The sequence below is a fragment of the Heptranchias perlo genome, chromosome 34 (assembly GCF_035084215.1).
Source record: "Heptranchias perlo isolate sHepPer1 chromosome 34, sHepPer1.hap1, whole genome shotgun sequence".
In the NCBI taxonomy this organism is placed as follows: domain Eukaryota; kingdom Metazoa; phylum Chordata; class Chondrichthyes; order Hexanchiformes; family Hexanchidae; genus Heptranchias; species Heptranchias perlo.
The window spans coordinates 14,660,925-14,674,648 of record NC_090358.1 but is presented as its reverse complement, the minus strand read 5'-3'; the positions used below and the strand labels follow the sequence as shown (position 1 = coordinate 14,674,648).

Below are 13,724 nucleotides of genomic sequence, written 5' to 3'. Positions count from 1 at the left end.
TATTACAGCTGTTCATTAGAGCTTTACAAGGTATTGTATTTCAATAACACTGCAAATCCCTCATCGTGTTAATTAGATAATTTATCTTTATTTATAATTGAAAATGATGTCCTTGACCTATTAGTTACTGGGTTTTATCAAATTCCTGGCAGGTTGGTAAAGTGAAAAAAGATATTTAAAACCTTAATTTGGCACTGGAAAGGGCATGTTGTGGAAATTTTATCTTTAAAATGCAACCTACATGGGATGATGAAAACAAATGTCTTAGTTTTAAACATTGTGTGAAGCACATACTACCATTTACTGTAAGTGATTCTTAGCAATTACCCATAGAATACAAATACATACTTGAAATCTCATTAAAAGTTAATATTTTTCACTTTTATGTTTAGATGCTTTAAAGTTGTACTGTACACCAAATAATGTGGTATAGGTCTCTGAATACCAATAATTGCAAGCTGCTTTAAAGCATAAGGTCTGATACCTTGACCTTGGAATTTATCCAGTTTTAAATCAAAGGGCTATACTAACCATTTACATTGGTAAGAATACATTATTAAATGTCAAGTTCTACAGTTGGCTTAGTTTTTAATTAGGAATATAAAGAGATATTGATAATTTAAGGACATTTTATAATATTCCTGTTTGAATCAACCATTGTTCAGTCATTTGGGGTTTAAGAACTGAGTTCATCATTGAAATATATCATCAAAGCACCAGTCTTAAGTTCTGTGCCAAAATGGTCCCACAAATATCTATCTCCCTGGTGAGATTAGACAGGTTACAATTAAAAGGATCTAAATAGTTTACTTAGATGAAAAGCCTAGCAAATAGACAAGCTAATGACAGGCATTTTAGCTGTCTAGGACACAGTGCTTTATTCTTGCCCAAAAAGTTATAGTGCTCTTGCAGAGAGATTTTTTTCAACTAACAAAGAGCCTGCCACAGATGTCATGCTTGACTTCATTTTTGATAAGTAAATAGCATGAACAGTGAACACTACAGTTGATTTTTGATAGCACACCAAGAAGGTAAGAAAAAAAAATTATACAAAATAGTTAGGATTTAAACAAACACGCTATCCAGGAGGAAATATAATCCACCAATTGCAGGATTTACCAAAAAGTAATTCTTTAAAGCAAATTATAATTCAATTGAGAGGTTATGCTATGTATTGTAACAGTGAAATCAAGTCACTAAATATATCAGTGAGATACTTTTCAGACTGGGATACTTTTCAGACTGAGGGATAACATCTATTTAAACAACCCAACATGACAGACCGCAGCTTTTTTCTTTAATTAAAATGCACATAAATAACAAACATTTTAGCCAATTACAGTTTATGTGCATAAAACTTCAAAAATAACTCAATAAGGTTCTGAAAAGCAAATACAGGCACGGCCTAAAATTCCTTTTAAATGTTAAAATTATAGCTTTCATTTCTTTGCCTAAATATGTATTGTGGTCTTTAATGTGCAGCTTTAGTACATATTAAAGTACTTTGCTACCACTTCTAAAGTTAAAATAATTTCAGAACTCTTTTTATGTGTTTTATAACGTTGTTACTATTCCCTGTGTTTTAATATTCAAAATTATTTCAAACATTGAGAATTAGACATGTTTAATGCTCCAATCCTAGGAAAAGGCACTTGTGTATATTGGAAACTGCAATGGAATCTTACATTGAAAATATTACATTAAGACTTTGGATTCAACCAAAAAAGTCATATATTTTAGCTACATTAGTGGCTGTAGGGTAGCATGCCACCTTGCAATAAACTAGGCAGATTTAGTCAGAGTTTATGAATTTTAGAGCAAGTACAACACTGAGCAGTTCATTGAACGAAACAATTTTTTATTGATTGAAGCATTTTCAAATGTGCAAATAATTTATGCTGTTTCTATGCTCTTATCAATAACTAATTTATGATACAAACAGGAGGTCTGCGGAAAATTAATGAGGTTTACTCACACAAGGGGGTCATTGTGCCTTTAGGCTCTAAAATTCCTCTGCTACTGTAAACTTTAATCACTTATAATTTAGCTTTTTCTCCCTAAGAAAAGTCTTTGATGTGCCAACACATGGCATACTTAAAAACTATTAAACATTTAAAGTAAACAATGTATATGACACTGACCAAAAGATCTAAAAGTAAGAAAAGGCAATTTAAAAATCCAGCTAAGAATTAAATTGTTTAGATTACTGATATGAATTTTAAAATTAAATGAGCTATATTATGTACTGTAATAATTAATAAATGAACTTGAAAACGATAGAACTGAAAAAACACAAACAGATGCTGTCCTCTGCAACACTGCTCTCTTTTCATAATACTAGGTTAAGGAATGGCTTCATTAAAAACATCTTTGGTAATTAAACGATGGATTAGCCAGTATTCAAAAGTAAACACAACTAAATATTACTAAGCAATTCCTCAAATGAGGGAGAAAGACAACTTAGAAAATCACAGAATCAATGTAAACTTTCTAAGAAACTGAGTAAAAACTTAATTACTATAAAATACATTAAGAACATTGCACCAGTCATGAGGGGGTAGAAATTAGTATGCATTGTGCCAATTTTCTGAGCACAAAATGGGCACAATGGACATCAATTTAGCAGTGGGACGGTTCCCTTTTTTTAGGCATCCCGGATGCACTATTTTATGTCCTTATTTTTAAATAATACTTTAATTTTATATTATTTATTGTTAAATAGCAAAAGTGTACAACATTTTGGAAAGCAGAGAAGTAGAATTGGTTGGAGCATAGGAATGTGTATGCAGTACAGGCTGAGATGTTGGCAGACAGAAAACTGAGATGCTATACTGCTAGCATTGGAGGGAAGGTGTAATTACATGTGACAAGTTTACATAAGCAATCTGCATTATCTGCATTATATTTTTAATATAACGGGTCAGTTGCTGTCTTTTCTATGTTTCTACCTCTCTATCTCTGTTTTTTTTTGTTTGTTGTTTTTTTTTGGTGATTTGTATATTCTGTGAGACCTGGCAGGTAACACCTGTCTGTCTGCACACTGATTGCCTTGGCAACGGGCAGTTGAAAAAACTGTCTGTACTCACCAAGCATTGTTCTGTGAATTATAAATGCGATTTCATCTCGAGGATTTCATTTTCACATCGTTCACCTGACGAAGGAGGAAGCCTCCGAAAGCTTGTGAATTTAAAATAAAATTGCTGGACTATAACTTGGTGTTGTAAAATTGTTTACAATTGTCAACCCCAGTCCATCACCGGCATCTCCACATTATATGTGAGGGCAGAGGATTTTATAATAGAAAAAGGTGACACAGAAAATAAGCCTTTGTAAACAGGAAACGAGCACAAATATAAGATTTTTAATGTAAGTACTTTTGCATTGACAACATTTGGGCTTTGTATTGCCATTTAATTAAAAATCAAAATATTAGTTGCTTTAGCCTGTAAACCTTTGCTTTGTACAGTAATACCTACCACTTCAAAAAAAAGTTTGATAGCTTAGCAGAAAGATGCATTAAATCTAGTAAGCAGATTACTACAAGTGGAGCATTTGATAGGCACACAGGTGTGCATCTCTCCAAGAGCAGAGTATAGAAAAGGTACAGATTCTGAATCTTTAGGTCCATTCATGGGAACTGCATTTAGGCCATTGTGAGAGTAGTTGTAAACAATTTTACAACACCAAGTTATAGTCCAGCAATTTTATTTTAAATTCACAAGCTTTCGGAGGCTTCCCCCTTCCTCACCTGAGGAAGGGGGAAGCCTCCGAAAGCTTGTGAATTTAAAATAAAATTGCTGGACTATAACTTGGTGTTGTAAAATTGTTTACAATTGTCAACCCCAGTCCATCACCGGCATCTCCACATTGTGAGAGTATGCATTTCTCAAAAGACAAATTTATTATCTGAAAGGTAAGGTGCCCCACACCTGTATCACCATTAATATTCTTTTATATTTTATTGAAACGTCATGAACATTTAAAAAATAACTTTCATTTTATTGTTATGTGTTTCCAAAAAAACAAATCCCACTGAATTCTTACCCTCCTGCAGTAGGACTAGCTTTGAGCAGAGCATACTGGTTGAATCTCGCAATTGCATTCCTAGCCCCAAATATTCTTCAAGACATACTGGATTGTAGATGAATTTAACACTGCTCTAAAAATGACCTGCTTTTAGTAAAAAATAAACTGGCCATGAAAAGTTTCTTCCATTGACTTTTGCCTCTGGCTCATCTAATTGGTCTCATCTAATTCTAAGTTAGTTGTATGGAACTTGGAGCCACCATTGAACTTGATAATTGTAATTGTGGACCTGCAGAAAAGGTCTTATTCACCACTTAAACCAACTGGGTTAATTTTCTGGATTTTTAACCAATGAGGAAGAAGTCATATAAACAATGAGAAAAATGAAGATCCTAAATTAATTCTACCAATGAGGAAGAAAAGACCCTTAACCATGAGAAGAAAGAAAACTGACAACATTCAAAGAAGAACTGATGACAGGCATTGCAGTCAAGGACAGGAGTTATACACCACCAGGTGCTAAGCCCAAGTGGCTTGAGAAAAGCTCCTGAAGCTCCTGTCAAACCTTTGAGCTTTAATGTATTCTGGAATCACATGGGGATTTGACTCTGAACTTATACTGGCACATGTGTGTCAATCTGCACTTGACACCGCTTGACACTGACATGAAAGTAATGGGCCAGAAATTGTTGGGAAGTCGCGTCATGGTAATGATGCATCAACAGTGCTCGCCGTTATTAATTTGTAACAAATGCAGGAATTTGAGTAAAAGAGATAGGCCATGAGTTCCGATTCTCCACAAATTGCTGGACAATTTGCTCCGCCATTAGCCTTGCCAAAGCCGATAAAAGTCCCTTCTCGCCGTGAGCTTCCCCATTGAACTTAATGGCAATCGTGAAATTGCTGGATTTACGACATTATTCCCGCTGCAGTCATTTGGGGCTGGTAATTAATGTTGTAGAGGACCCTGATAATGGCATGATTTATGGTCCTGACATGACACTCAACCTAAGGATGCCCAGAAAGGGAACATTGAAGCTGTGGAGTCTCACTCCAGCAGGTAGTGAATTGCTCCTAGAGGCTTTTAAAACTTTTTATGTTTCTTGGTAGTATTTTTGTGCCAGTCTTGCCATCCACACACCTGTTAGCATCAGAAGGCAATAATTTTAAGGGTGCAAAGCTGTTTTGATATTCAGAAGAGGGTCACTCATTCAAATGCAAATTAATAGATTTCTTTTAGAAAATAACATTTTGGGATACAGTATATGAGTAATTTGAGATATGACATGTGGTAAGTGTAGCATGCTTGAGAGGGAAAAGGTGACTTTAGACCTTTGGTTCCCAAAGCTCTCCACCACTGGGATTTTCTGCTATGATTAGTCAACAACTCCATTATCATTGTATCACGTGACTACCAGGATGGTAGAAGGCGAACTAGATGGACCTTTGTTTTTTTCGTCTAGCAATTCCTATGTTCCTATGAAAGCACTGCTCCAAGTACCCACTGGGTATTCCACTGTCCCTGATCATGATGGATGGAATGGCTGGTTCTATGCTTCATGGGTCAAGAATGTTTGTACATTTCACACACCTACCCTGTCATTCACTCATCAGCTTCTCAAGGACCAATACAGCAATTCACAAACATAACTGGGTTACTATATCCTATTCCTCTTCTTGTTCTTTTTAATTTTTTTTCTGACTTTTCCTTTCTGTCTCTTTTTTTTCTCTCACTTAATCCACTCTCTTTCTTTCCCTCTTTCTGTTTTTATATATTTCGTTTGACTCTAATTCATCCTATTTCCTTCTCTGTCGTTCACTCTGTTTCTTTATCCTTTTCTTTCATTGGTCAAGGAGATAAACCATTGGGCACAACATTCATAAGGTCCCAGATGTGATATTGACATCATTGCACCGATATCGGATCAACGTTCCAACAATTTGCTGCGCAAAAATAATGCGGTGAACGGTGAGGTAAAAGTCCAATTAACATCGTTCACCATGAAACTCGCCATTGCAGCAATTTCTAGCCCAATGTTAAGTACGGTCTTATATTTGTCTTCACAGTCTACTACTTGTTACCCTTACTTATACTTCCTTCCCCTTTTGTTTCCTACTCTGTTGACTTTTGGCTCTGTATTCTCAATACTGTATTTCTTAGTTTTCTTTCTTTCTAGTCATTACTTTTACTTTCAATTCTTTTTCAACCTTCAATTTTGTTATCAGAATTTCATCTTTCTTACTTTTATTAACTCCTCTACCTTTTTTCTTTTGCTCTTTAGCTCAGTTCCATTTGTAACCTGGTTGCCTTCTCTTCTCCTGCAACTTCAAATGCGTGACTGGAAGCACTGTTCATGTCATTAAGAGGCAAACACCAACACTGAGAAGCGATGAATGTTTAGAAAAATCGTGCATGCAACACAGAAAGATTATTCATGTTCAGTGGCCCCAAAAACAATGAAAAAAGCCTAAATCAACAACAGGATTTGCAGGATGAATACAAGACGCAAGGTTGAGGCTGTAAGAGAAGGAAGGCATTGACTGGGAGTAGGGGACAGGAGAACAAAAGGGCAGGCAGGAGAATCAACTTTTACATAACAGGAATCCATAACATGGCAAAGGGAAGAATTGAAATGAGGAGTCACCTAAAAACTCTCTTAGAGTTCAATGGCTTTCTCATTTTTTTTGATGGATTGGTTCCATTTTTTGTGAATGGGAATTTTTTAAGGCTCAGCTAAGTGCACTGTTTGTGTTTGTGAGTGTTTTAAGTGTTTTTGATTATTTTTAGTGAATGTGAAGTTCGAGTCAATCAGCATGTTTCATGCCTTATGTAGATATCAAATGCCTTCCCATGCTCTCCAGACCATTGGACACTTTTTCATGCCTTATGGGCATAATAGATATGCACCAGATGCTAATATTTAATTATATAGATATATGTGTATGAATGTCAATTAGCTTACATTGATAGAAAGGTCTATCCAAACAGGTTCCGGGTATCATCCATATTTGCGTAAATACTTTCATACATAACATGAATTTAGTTGGTACCTTACTGTAAGTGGCGCATAAAGAGAGCTGGTGAGGATATTTCTGAATCATTACAACAGATTAGAAAAGGCAAAACTGGTTACTAGCATCTGAGCAAGATTGTTCATCAACTATCCTTAAGCACAGATAGAAATGACAATACAAAAATAATAACTCTGCTTTCTATCTTCAGCTAGCAAGGTACTTCACATTTAATTCTGCCAGATCAGCCATTGTTGAATTTGATTTTGATTTTTGCTGGTGTATAGGAGAAGAGGGTGTCTCGTACTTCAGCAATATATTGAAAATTGCCTATTGGCTGATGCAAGTGATCTTTGTTGCTTATGGATGGTGCCATTCAAAACACAGCAAAATACTGGCTAAGTGATTTCTCTAGGACATTAGACATCGCTTCATCTTCTTTTCAGGAACATTTAGGCATTGAGCCTTTAAGCATTACTTACTTTAGCATTAAACTTAGTAGAGCAAATTTGTATTGTGTCCAGCCATTCAGAACCATTTCAATATCTAGTACTGATCCTTCCCTCTCTTCTTTTAATCCTGCTGATTAATGGTCAGTTGGAAAAATGCTTATTTGAGTAATCCTTACACTGAAGGAGGACTGCTAATCTTGATAGATAATAGGTTCCTTCATCATATTGTTTAGTTATATACATATATTTTCCCAATAATATATTTGGTGCTGAATGTAACAGCAGTGTGGATGAAAGATTTAAGACCTCAAGAACAATAATTTAGGCCGATGCGTAAAATCCAATAACTCTCCTTTGTGATGTTTTAGGCTGCATTACTTTTTGATTTAGTGTGTTTCTTGGACTTGGTCACAAAGAAGGTTGCTGCCTCACTCATTCTGAGCTTTATCATTGCGTCAGTCCACCAAAGCCTCTTTTCCTGTGAGATTTCCCTAAATTTCTGACACATTTAGGATAATATACGGTTATAATCCATGGGAAGACACTGGTTCTAACCTGTCAGCTGCAGGAAAATAATTTCCATAATTCACTGATTTTGAAGCCAGGGCTTGACATAAATAAATATTAAGATAAAAATACTTCTGAATAATGAGGCAGAACTCAATCTTGTTAGGCACTATGATGGTACAGTATGATGTAACTTTAATGCTATGTATTATGAAGTGATATGATTTGGCTTCATGCCTATATTTTCTATTCTGAGGTTGGGAAACACCTGATCCCCTAAAGAGAATGGGGAAATCTGAGGGTGAGTTCGTTTGGGCAACTTTCATGCAGTTCTTAGCCCTGGCTTCAGAGTGTCTTTAGGAGCAGAACTCCACCCATTCTATCGGCATGGGAAAGTACATGAAGGCTAATTCCAAACTACCATCAGAAACTTTGCTTATAGGAGCCCTGTCTGGAGAAACAGAGTTACCATGTTATAGCCCTATTTCCGACCTGAGCACCCTTTGAGTAGAGCTTCCCCATTGGGAGTGCAGAAATAGCCCCGTGATATGACAAAAATAAAATAAAATTGCATTAAAAATTTCTCAAACTCCTCGTACAGAAAAAAAATCATGTCAAGACACATGTCTTAGGTCAAGAAAAAGGATTTTAAAAAAAATTTGCGATTGTGATCTTTTTCCTCACCCAACATAAAAGCACTCAGGCACTCTGCAGTGTTTGGTGAGGTAGCCCAGTGAAGAACTTCCAAAATTCGCCTGTTGACAATAGCTGAGTATGAACGTCTGTCATGGCTGGAGTTGAAGCTTGAGCTCTCTGAGCATAGTCCAATATTCAACTATTTGTACTACTAGACTGATTAATTGTAAGTAAGTAGGTTCAAGGTTACTTGCAATCTTTCAAGAGGTTTTGGGAATCCAAAGCCAGTTCATAATAAAGGTTATGTTACAGATTTCTAACTGTTCTTCCACTTAATCCTTCTGTTAATTACAGTAAAGATTTAGATATTTAAAAACTTTAGATCTTTTAAGTCATTGCAACATATAATTATATAGTATTTACAACCACAGGTTTTGAGGTGCCATCTTCATATAAAAGAGAAATAATGGGTTGAGTGTGAAGCTATCAAAGGAAATAAAGCTATGTGATATGTTAGAAGTTAAACAAAGAGTCTAGTAGATTCTGAAGCTACAACACCAGAGTGTTAGACAATTGATCAGGAGCCATGAATTTTATTCCCAGTATTGACAAAGAAAATCACACTCAGGTTTCCCTTTGAGGGCAAGTTTGCTGGGTGGGGTTGTCTAGAGAAAGGAGGCAAAATGTTATGGAAAGGGATCGCTTACCACATTGCTCAGTACTACTTTCTAGTAGGACATGATGGTGTCCTGGAGATGCTTATGGTCTGGTGCATGACAACCTCTCAGTTCAGAGCTCTTCCCCAAGGGGAGAGATAGGAAAATAAATTTATAATGGGGAAAGTTTTGCATGATGTCAAGTAATAAAATATAATGGAGATAAAAAATTGTGCCAATTACATAGTTATGACTGTGTAACAGCTAGCAACTAAACTGTGATCTCAAATGAATGATAATATTAACAATAATAATTAAGTCTGGTGCTCACTGTTACTACTTTCATTACAGCGAATGTGAATGTGCGGCTACAAGAGATATGAATGAGCACAGTCTATAATTATGCCTGAATTCTGTTACTCTGTTGGGAACTCTCCTGTATTTTTTCACAACTACATAAAATAGGTACTTTTATTGTCAAGTACTATATGCTTTCCAATCTGTTTTTCTGATTATCAATAATTTAGTCTGTTTTTAAAACATTGTACTAATTAGATTAAATGTGCAAGATGCAGAGAAGACTGTTCATTCTATAAGCATGATTGGTAATTTTACAGGTTTCATGTGTATAAAATAGCACTTATTAGGAGTAACATGCAATGTTTTAGAGTTAATTTATAGATACTTTTGATCTTACCAGGAGCTATATATCCATCAAATGAACAAAATATTTCAATGCAATGAATAGTTCCAGGCATTCTTTCCTTTGTATGAAAGCCTATAACTCATTTATGCCTGTAGCATGAAAAAACTGCCTAACTTACTATTACCACTGAGGTAGTCTCTGTAATCAATATTTCAGATTGTTGGTGGTCACTCAAAATGATCTGTCCCTTGATTAATCCAAGTGGTAATAACTGTGCACCTTTAAAAAGTTTTGAACTCAGAAAAACAAGCAAAACTTTTTCCTGCAATTCATCAGCCTGTAAGTACTAGAAACCTCCCCACTGAAATTTGTCATTAGGTATTATATAAACTAGTTTCATACCGCTGATTGCAAGAAATAGCCAGGTGGTATAATCTCCTCAGCTGCAATTTCACATGACAGAGCAAAATATTTCCAAATTAATGTGGCAAGGCAAACAGCAACAGGCCAATTAAAGATTTTCAATTGTTTTAACACGGAAGTTAAATTTTACACTTTTTCAACATACTGTAACCTGGCATCTAATTACCCTTACTGCCTGGATAATATATATTTCCCAAAAGCACACTGAGTATGAAGGAAGACTTGTGTTTCTATGTAGATTCATTCTTGAATCTTGTTTCTTCCCCAGATGGGAATATATCTGGAGGAACAGAGCACATTTTTCCACCATGATTCGAGCAGATCAGAATTACTGAGCAGAGAATAAAGAATTGTGATATTGTGTTGAAATAAGAAAGCCCTCTCTGAGTTCAGAGCTCCCTCTGATGACCATGTGGACATCTGACAAAGGGAACCTCACTTTTTCTTTGTTCGTGTATCCAACTGACAGCTGACTGGCTAAGATCTAATTACTTCCAAGTGAGGTCAGGGAAAGGCATTTATCGACCAGAACTGCACAACAACAGGCTCAAGATGCCCAGAAAATCCCTCTCGTGTTAACACTTGATTTATGGAAACAATTATGATTCTGTTGGAATCTTCCTGGACTGGGAAATAGTCCACAGCGACGCACAGGCTGATGATGTGAGGGGAAAAACAATGGATTTCTTTTATGCACAGTTTGTCTTCAACAAAAACAAAAGTAAGTTTTATACAAAAATTGTCTGTTATTATTTTATTTATCTGAAAATATTTTGCCATAATTTTTTTTTGAATTAAACTGGCTAGGATTAAACATGTGTAGTTGACATTGAGGTAGTTCTGAATGTTTCCAGCCGGTCTAGACAGCGAAACAAGAATTCTGTGTGGGAAACATGGGAAGTTCCATGGAAAGCATTTGGTTTACCGCATAAAAAATGTCGTGATTACTAATGAATGAATGTATACAAGATGACAAGTGTACAGAAGCTTGGGGAATTGATTATGCAACAGAGTTTAGCAGAGTAGTTAAAATAGCAGTAGAGTACTAGCATGGAACACACACCACGCTACAAACTTCACACTTTTTAATCATAGAGTAAAACACTGAAACTGCAGCATGCAGCAGTCATTGGAAAGGCAACCTACCTACTGTAATTTTTGGCTTTAAATTTTTTTTAACTAGAAACTGGCAACCAACTAGAACTTTAAAAAAAAACTTGGGTATACACCTCCAAGCTTGTTGCTATGGTTGTAAATTTATTTGTAACAGCTGACTGTAATGGCTTGTTAAAGTTAAGTGATACTTCTGCTTGCAGCTTTATTATCGTCAAAGCTCTCTGTACAAAAGGAAAATTCTAATAGCGAAGAAGATCAAGACATTCAAGACCACTGCAAACTGATTTGTTTATAGTGGAAATTGACAGTGCATCAGTTCTCTGAAGAAACCCTGGCTCAGCACCATAAACTTTCTCAGGAAAGCTTACACACATTCTAAACTGCTAGTGCCACAAATAAAAGAGACCCAAGGTCACGGGGTCCAGGCAGAAGCTGAGACCCCAAACTAGCAGCATCCGTCTGATTCGTACTTTAAATTGCAGTATGTTGTTCATGAGAACCCAGAGCAGTGCACTATAATGCGCAAATGGATGCAAACATGGATCCTGCCAACTCTGTTGTACAGACTATACTTTCATTGTATCCTTCTAGCAGGGAGTGTGTCTTTTGCTTGCAATGACATGACTCCAGACCAACTAGCTGCAAGTGTGAACTGTTCCTCCAGTCCTGAGCGGCACACCAGAAGTTACGACTACATGGAAGGCGGAGATGTAAGAATAAGGAAACTTTTCTGTCGAACACAGTTTTATCTGAGGATTGATAAAAAGGGCAAAATCAAAGGCACAGCTAATCCCAACTGCAATTACTGTAAGTAACACTTTAATTAGTTTGGAATGTTACATATTAAAGGCTTTTGCAAACTAAATGAGTGCATAATTTCAGGTTTACTGGGTTTTATACAGCAAACTGAGAATCTATCCAAAATCATTTATGTGAGTTCGAAACATCTGGTGCTCATTTTTTAAATGTGTAGCTCTTAGCGATACATAACCAGCATATTTTAGTTCTGCTAATGTATTAGTTGACAGCTGGTAAACGTTTGCAAAAATGGTCTCTTTTATTTAAACTGACAAGGAACAGAGATATCAGATAACACTTTAGACCAAAGTAAAAATCATTAGTGTTATCTGTTTTTCATGTAAGTTGACGTTTGAAAAGTAGAATACTGGGAATATGGGACTATGACATTTCCTTATGCTTCAGCTTGTACAGCTTTGAATGCTAGATTTCCTTAGCGGGAAATTTAAAATGATTTGTACAACAAAGCATTGTACCTATGTGGCATATTTGGCATTCTGAATACATTCTGTTATAATTTTCTTTCTTTTACTCAAGTTAAATCGGAGTCCAGAGGTGGCTGTCCGAACTGGCAATAAGCATTAAATAACAACATGTTTATTCCTAAACATTATTCTGACACTATTAATGGATGGTTAGCAAAGTCCGATTTCTGAGGTGGTCACAAGGGTACCAGGTCTCAACTGCGTCAGAAATTTTTAAATTAAAAACGTACGAGTGATGACAGGGATTTCCATTCTTTTTAATTTTACAGTGTTTTAAAACTATGTCATACAAGGCAAACCGAGCTCGCTATTACAATATATGCAGTACTATCCAGGAAGAGGTGTGGTTATATGAAAACGTAGTTAAGTCTCGAACAGCTGTAGATTTTGCAATGGATCACAAGCAGAATGCAGCAGCTCACGAGCTCCCACACAGTAACTCATGACAAAGGAGCATTACCCCCTTGTCATAATTGTCAATACAACACTGCATCTAATACATTACTTAACAAAAAATGAAAAATAATGTGATAGTTAAATGAAATGTTGCATGTTTTCCCATTAACCTTTTAATGTATATTAAAATACTATACTACTAATAATAAGAAATACTAACAGAAAAGAAACAAGATTGGATAGTGAGAAAATAAAGCAAAACTGTGGAATGCTGACCTAGAAAAATAAAATATAAAAAAGAAAAAGAAAATAACAGCTCAAGTTCCCCATGTCCATCTCAAAATAGAAAAAACACAAAATGTCAAACCTGAAAAGACTTGCAAATATTCCAATTTGTGTCTCTTAGCTGAAAGTCCAACAAACCTCAACCGAGAATAGATAGCTCTGCCAAAACTACTGTCCAAGTTATGATGTATATTTAGTGTCAGCGGAAATGATTTTTTATTTTGCACTGCACCAATGGCAGAAGTAAGGCTGCTAATTTTGTAGAAATTGATGGTTTAGCACCGGC

General features: G+C 35.8%; 2 protein-coding genes across 2 annotated transcripts in view; one reads left to right on the top strand and one right to left on the bottom strand.

Annotated features, from left to right (window-relative positions):
- LOC137301584 (protein FAM227B-like) overlaps positions 1–13,724 on the bottom strand; it is a 177,999-nt gene that overhangs the window by 43,435 nt on the left and 120,840 nt on the right. The gene's annotated exons all lie outside the window — the stretch shown is intronic.
- The window catches only part of fgf7 (fibroblast growth factor 7), a 53,462-nt gene continuing 51,533 nt past the window's right edge, over positions 11,796–13,724 (top strand). Inside the window, exon 1 of the mRNA XM_067971166.1 lies at positions 11,796–12,281. Within this exon, the coding sequence (XP_067827267.1) occupies positions 11,993–12,281 (289 nt within the window). The 5' untranslated portion in view covers positions 11,796–11,992. The remainder of the gene's footprint in view (positions 12,282–13,724) is intronic.